Here is a 7,425-nt window from a genome sequence, read left to right as displayed (position 1 = left end):
ATAGATTAAAGGGTTAAAATGGCCACTTCTTTTGCTTTGGCCCTAAAGCGTTAACTGGCTGTGTAAGGAAAGATAAACAGTAAACGGATGACTGGTTTGCACTAAATGCAAATTAAATAGTGACTTTTTGTTACTAAAAAAACCCACAAAACCTGTTCCACTGTTATTGTGAAATTTTGCCCCAGTCTAATATCAAGTAGTTCTCCCTATGTCATGTCCTCACATGCACACTCACCATAAATTCACAGTCTCTAGAAAGCCCTCATAGTTTAATGTTCGCTTAAGGACTTCAGCATCTACAAGTTCAGGTATGGATTTTCATTAATCCATTTTATGCTGACAGCAGTTATCTACCACTCACCTAGTTAAGTTTAGTTAAGTTATACTTTTTTAATCTGGGGGAATTAAAACAGGGAAATTCCACCTCTGCATTTAACCCATCCGTATAATTTTCGGAAATTATAGTTTTAACAATTCAATTAAAAAATGGAAACTATTATAAAAGATTAGTTTTTAGACAATCTTGGAATTCAACAGATAAACTAGAACAGTTCTTGACTTTTCAAAGCTATAGCCAGGTTTTTAAAGGAGGGGAAATAGCTGATGAAAAATACCACAAAGTTGAAGTTATCCTAAAAATGTCTTTTCATAGTCATTCTCTGGACAAGAATGCTTAACACTGACATCAATCAAGTTTTCTACCTTTACCAATAGATACTGTATAATATTATGACTGTAAAAAGAGGAAAAGTTTGTGTCAATGTTATCATACCAGTCTCTGAACCAACACTTTTCTGCTTAATGTCTGCTGTGCTAAAGTTTAATTTCTTTGTCTGACAGAGAATAAAGTACTTGATATGATGATTCCTGTGTTTAACTGTCTAGCAGTGAGGTGAAGTGTTCCTTACCTCTTAACATATTTTGATTAGGTATGTAAGTTGTTAACCTCTTAAATGGTCAGGGCCCAACATTTTATTAAACACTTCTATGACCTAAGAACAGCTTAACTAGCTTGCAGTAATACTTCCCAGTATGTGACTAGCCTGTGATTGTAAGGGATTCAATATACAATAGAAATTTCTAGTTTTGTAGAATTATTCCATTTTATGTTTGATGGCACTGACTAAACAGTGACTTTAAAGAACTGTTTTTACAAAATGCTACTTCTCACATTTTCTCTTTTCTTCCCATTTCTTCCAGAGATGGACCAGGACAGAAGTGGTAAAAGGTATTTTTTTCCCTTAAAAAAAAGCATTACCTATTTATAACTTTAATACACACTTTTCCAATAAAACCATTGTTGTGTGATGTGTGTAGCAGTGAGGTGAGAATTGGTCACTCTCTAAATGAAGCAGAGAGGTGCCATTTGGCCACAAGGATAAAGACTGTTCTCCACTGCCTGAAGCAGAATGGTATATCCTGCAGTGAGGTAAATCATATTTTGCTATATGTAGCCTTCAGGACCAGATTTACTAAGAAAAAGGCCAAATCTAGTGTGTACAAACAAAAGAGCAAACAAAAGCACAGCTTGCTCAAATTTCTGATTGCGTTACTGTGACCTGTGGTGACCACTGACATGCACAAGACATGGGAGGAAAGCGTAAGCCCCTCCCCCTGTCATCTCAAAATATATAGTGCTCTTTTTGATGGATTGTAAAAATGTTATATGATGTTATGAGATGATATTGTCTTTATAATCTATGATTATGTCTTTAGTGTGGCGTCAGTTTTCAATTGTGCATCCTTCTATTTAGTGTTAAAAAACATGCCATTTTTTTCATCAGTTCATGTTAGTGAATCATAGATATTCATTTTCATAATTTCCTCCCTTAAAATGTGTATCCATTAAGTTACTTCCTGTGAATGAGCAAAAAGGCTTCTGTGCTTTTTACACAAAATGCATTAGGCCCACCACAAACATGCAGTAAATCTGAAACACCATGCTACAATGAACTATTCTGTAAAATACCATGACGTTGTTATTACTGTTATACAACCCTGTTTTCAAAAAAGTTGCGACACTGTGCAAAATATAAATAAAAAATTAATTCAATGATGTGCAAATCATTCATACTCAGTATTTAATTGCAAATAGTTCAAAGACAACATATCAAATGTTAAAACTGAGAAATGTTATAGGGTTTTTTTTAATATATGCCCTTTTTCAATTTGATGCCAACAACACATTTCGATGTAAAATAGCAAAGAACTTGGGGATTTCATCATCTACAATACACAATACATGTCATAAAAAAAATTCAGAGAAGATGGAGAAATATCCGTATGCAAGGGACAAGCCACAAAAATAAAATATTGGAAGGCCTTGATCTTCAGGCCCTTTTTAAGGCCCTGCCTTAAAAACAGACACAATTCTTTAGTGTAAATCATCACATAGAATCAGGAACATTTGCAAAACCCATTGTCTGTGAATGCAGTTCATCGAATCTAGAAATGCACGTTAGTAACTTTGCCATGCATATATAAACCATATATAAACAAAATCCAGAAATGCTGCTGCCTTCTCTGAGCCAAAACTCATTAAAGATAGATGGAGGCCAAATGGAAAAGAGAGTCCTCCGGAGTGAAGAGGGATCATCCACCTTGCTTTCAGCGCGCATTTCAAAAGCCACCGCCCATGTTAGTATGGGGTGCATTAGGGCACATGGCATGGGTGACTGTGATGGCTGCTGTGTGCAGACCCTGAAATGTTGATCAGCTGAAATCTGATATGAAGAAGAATGAAAAAGCATCTCACTTTCAAAAGTAATCGGCCTTTTCAGTTTCTAAATGTTTACAGAGTGTTGTTAAAGGAAAAAGTGATGCAACACAGTGGAAACATGCCCCTATCTAAGCTTTGTGCTGCTGGCATCAAATTCAAAATGGCATATATTTTTTTCAAAATTGATCAAATTTCTCAGTTCTAACATCATGTTTTTGTACTATTTTCATTTAAATAAAGGGTTTGAATTATTTGGACATCACTGCATTCTCTTTTTTATTTACATTTTGCTCAAGATCTCACTGTTTTGGAAAGAGTCTTGTAGATAATTACGAATTTGAGTGTTTAAGTTTCCTCAGGACCAGATGAAGTATAAACAACTACATTATGATAGCAACACTTTTCACCCTACATCGCATTTTAGTTATACAATAGAAGCATAACTGTTGCTTGTTTCAAGTGTTTAGGATTTGTGTTTCAATGATACAGGACGAGGTGCCTAACATCGCATTGCTGGGCTCTGGTGGTGGTTTGAGAGCGATGATTGCACTACTGGGATTAGTGAGTCAGCTGAAAGAAGAGGGACTGCTGGACTGCATCATGTACCTGAGTGGAGTTTCAGGATCTACCTGGTACAGTTACAAAACATATCAGATATTTCAATGACTATTTCATCCATACATTTACACTAAATAATTCTATCTTTAAAAACAGAAACTTATTAGGCTTTATGATGTGTTTACGTGCTTTACAGGAGGTAGTTGATGAAAGATTTGCTCTGTATCTTATCATACATCACACGCTTACAGCTGATCAGTAACTGCCATGATGACAGATTTTCACTGTGAATGGGACAGACAGGAGAGCTTTACTTTGGTCACTGCTTATTGATTGTCTTTGTCAAGTTATGATAGTTTGTCAAGGTAACATCGACAACACAAAACTCTTTGTTGTTTTTAGTTACAGCTTGGTAATGGGCTCAAGTGTTTTTTGCAGTAAATTATGATATGTTTAATTGCAGGGCTGGACTGGGAGCTAAATTCAGCCTTGGCCTTTTGTTTAGACTAGTCCACTACAGTCACTGTTTGCTATAGTAAAAGACTGGACTAAGAGTAAATCATGACCTTTCACATTTGTCTATGTTAAAGAAAACAAATAGGTCTACAATCACGGCTAAGTGGGTTATTCTAGAACAATTATGAGCAATTTTGAAACCCCTTAAAATACATGAGTATTAACATGTCCAAGATGCTGTGGATTCATTGAGCGCTGGAGTGACTGCTGGGTAGCTGGCTAGTCAATTAGCCAGACTTGAACTCTATTTCATTCCTCTGAGTACCGTCATATTCCCTACACACTTGAGCATGGGATTTCAGTTAAAGGAATTGCAGGCGATAAATACCTTCATTCAGGAATGTCCTTCAAACACGCAGCAACACGTATCTTTAAGAGACATGCAGTGACTGACCTCTAAACTTTCCTGGAAAGTTACCTGGTTACCAAGCATTGTCATAACTTTGCATTGTAGCCAAGTATGCTGTTTATTAAGGGCATTACCTGACTTTGTATAATTCAGGTAAACATGTAAGCATGTATAATTTATAAAAGTAAGGCTTTATGCCAGAGCTGCTTGAAAATAGATCAAGATACTTGATCATGTCAGTGTAGCACATTGAGTGTGATCCTTTTCGTCACTAAAACAAAGATTTTACAAGATGGCACAGTGGATACCATGCTATCAGCTAGTTTATCTCAGGGTATGTGTGTTCTTTTAAGGAGCACAGCTAGAAGATATACACATCAAGAGAGGGCTAAAATACTGCCCCACCTCTTCCCCACCAAAGCATTGGTTTATTCCATTTGGCAAATTATGAGGGCAAATCATTATACTTCACTCATTCAGAGAAACTTTCCATCTAGTCATGCTATCCAAATACTCAACAAATATTGCTTTTGTCTCTTTTGTCTGGGTGAATTACAAATGTATACGATTTTAAAGATTTGTCACTTGGTTCATACAGATTTGCTGCTTGTGAGCCCTTTTTCTGTGTAATGAGCTGTAAAAAGCGAATGTCACCTCTTGAATAAGAAACCAACTTCAGCGTTATGTTTTTAGCTTTGCTTTATGCACAGGAGTTTGATGAAGTTGATGAGTATTACATATATCTCTATGAAGACGGTTTATCTAAAACATTACTGGGATCTCTGAGTGATACAGATTTATTTGCTTTAATTAATGTGTAAAGTTAACCACAGAAACAGTTCAACTCTTTGTATTTAATGCATAATGTAATGATTACATAAAGGGTCATGGGAAGTGGGGGTGCTGAGGGTGCAGCAGCCACCCCAGATTTCAGGGTGGGTTAACTGCAGCTTCTAAAAATAATAAAACAAAAAAATCTATACTTGAAAGTAATTGGAATGTAGTAAAGACCTATATCTGCTTGTTTTTGAGTGGAGTTTCTCGCCCTCTGCTGGCTGCATCGGTAGCACTAAAACACAGCTGTAGGCAATTTCTGAGCTCAAACCAGCCTATTTGTTTTTTTTTTTTGTTGTTTTGTTTTTTTTTTTTTATAAGATAATTTAACATTGTCCCGTGCATTCCTAAAATACATTCTTATATCTCCTGCTTGGTGCACGTTTGATTGTGTGCCTGTAGATGTAACACAATTGGTTACCACACCACACATAAACAATCTGATTAGACGTCACTCAACTCATTTGCATTAAGTTTAACATCAGAAACATCAGGGTGTGTTTAATGTGTCATGATGCCATTTCTAAAACATAAAACTTACTGTATTCTACAAGTTCAAGTTATTTGCACTAGTAATAAAAGTAATAAAAAATGTAATTCACCTTAAATCTCAAACACAAGCACAACTGTAAAATATAACTCATGAACTGATGGCTTGAATTTCTTGATTTTCCATAATGCCCATGAACATGGAACTTAACATAAATTCTGATGCTGATAAAACTGAATGTTAATAATATATTTCACAATTTATCCATATCTGTAAGAATCTTCATGTTTTAGTTTATGGTGATATGCATTTTTGCTCCCACCCCCTCATTTGTATTTCTACAACTTTTTATATACATTTTAGTAATTTTGCATATTAATAACACAAAACATTTTGTCCCAACTGTTCTCTGAAGGTGCATGGCATCATTATATAAAGAACTGGACTGGTCCACCAAACTGGAGACTGTGAAAGAAAACATTGTCCAAAGGCTTGCTGACGGCAGTGTCAGTTGGTTGAAAAGGGGTCTAAAACTGGCAAAATACCATTCAGAAAAAGACAATTTCACCCTGACAGATGTGTTTTCAGCACTGATTGTGTCTCACATGGTGAAAGAGGTAAGAATAAATTATAAATAGTCTATAACTATAACTATTTTCACACAAATCCACACAAACACTGATTCAAAAAATTTTAAGATTTCCAATTTTCACTTCTGGCATAAACCCAGAACCAGTCCTGACCTCCCTGGGGCTCTAAACTAAATTCTCTTACAAGGTCTCCTGCCTTGTAAACCATTTGAAATTGCCCCACAGTCACACCTGACAACCCATTGCTCTCACTACAGTCCTCCTTTAAAACAGTTTGCTCCATCTGTCCGTAAGTAGATCTCTAGTGTTATTATCAGTTTTATCAGCTGCATCAAGCCTCTTCACACTGGCTCCTCCAGTTCTTTTTAGCCATTTTGCATTATAAAATACTATTTATACTATAGCTGAATACTTCAGGTTTATGATTTACCTAGAGATCCATATTGCATTCTAATTGCCCAATTAATCAACAGTGTCAGCCCATTGCATTCCATTTTGCATTAGCTGTAACTAAACCTTCCAAAAAACAAACAAAAAAGCAGATCTTTATCTTTAGGCTCTTCATCCTCGTCTCCTCTTCTCCAGGTGCAAACATTCTGTTTTTGAGACAAGCTCAAACAGTTGCTCTTTTCTTCCCAAACTTACTGAAGCATCCTAGACAACATGGTATAGTAAAGCATCCTATAGACAACATAATGGTACAGTCATAACCGAGACATTGTTTAGTGGGCTCCTTGGTGGCTGCAGCACTCTAAACAGTGACTTCATCTATTAGGTAAAACCATCCATCCATCCATCCATTAGTTTCCGCTTCTCCGGGGTTCGGGTCACGGGGGCAGCATCCTAAGCAATGAGGCCCAGACCTCCCTTTCCCCAGCCACTTCCACTATCTCTCCAAGGGGAATTCCGAGGCGCTCCCAGGCCAGCTGGGCGATATAGTCACGCCAGCGTGTCCTGGGTCTTCCCCGGGGTCTCCTCCCAGGTGGACTTGCCTGTGACACCTCCCGAGGGAGGCGTCCAGGAGGCATCCTAACCAGATGCCCGAACCACCTCAGCTGACTCCTCTCGATGTGAAGAAGCAGCGGCTCTACTCCGAGTCCCTCCCGGATGACTGAACTTCTCACCCTATCTCTAAGGGAGAGTCCAGAAACCCTGCAGAGGAAACTAATTTCAGCCGCTTGTATTCGCGATCTTATTCTTTCGGTCATTACCCAAAGCTCATGACCATAGGTGAGGGTGGGAACGTAGATCGACCGGTAAATCGAGAGCCTTGCCTTATGGCTCAGCTCTTTCTTTACCACAACAGACCGGTAAAGAGCCCGCATCACTGCTGACCCAGCACCAATCCGCCTGTCAATCTCCCGCTCCC

The 7,425-nt window shown here is 37.6% G+C and overlaps 1 protein-coding gene across 3 annotated transcripts in view; it reads left to right on the top strand.

The window, feature by feature from the left end:
* Window positions 1-224: 224 nt before the first annotated feature.
* Window positions 225-7,425, top strand: part of LOC108443842 (cytosolic phospholipase A2 gamma-like) — a 29,120-nt gene continuing 21,919 nt past the window's right edge. Inside the window, exons 1-6 of one of the 3 annotated variants that reach the window (XM_017724713.2) lie at window positions 253-308; window positions 841-892; window positions 1,201-1,228; window positions 1,318-1,429; window positions 3,209-3,351; window positions 5,882-6,083. In XM_017724713.2, the coding sequence (XP_017580202.1) occupies window positions 1,203-1,228; window positions 1,318-1,429; window positions 3,209-3,351; window positions 5,882-6,083 (483 nt within the window). In that variant the 5' untranslated portion in view covers window positions 253-308; window positions 841-892; window positions 1,201-1,202. Of the gene's footprint in view, window positions 309-840; window positions 893-1,200; window positions 1,229-1,317; window positions 1,430-3,208; window positions 3,352-5,881; window positions 6,084-7,425 lie in introns of all 3 variants that reach the window. The other 2 variants (XM_017724715.2, XM_017724712.2) reach the window with 2 other exon arrangements.

Source organism: Pygocentrus nattereri, chromosome 1, assembly GCF_015220715.1.
Source record: "Pygocentrus nattereri isolate fPygNat1 chromosome 1, fPygNat1.pri, whole genome shotgun sequence".
In the NCBI taxonomy this organism is placed as follows: domain Eukaryota; kingdom Metazoa; phylum Chordata; class Actinopteri; order Characiformes; family Serrasalmidae; genus Pygocentrus; species Pygocentrus nattereri.
The sequence above is the reverse complement of the archived record's forward strand: the minus strand, read 5'-3'. Positions and strand labels throughout refer to the sequence as shown.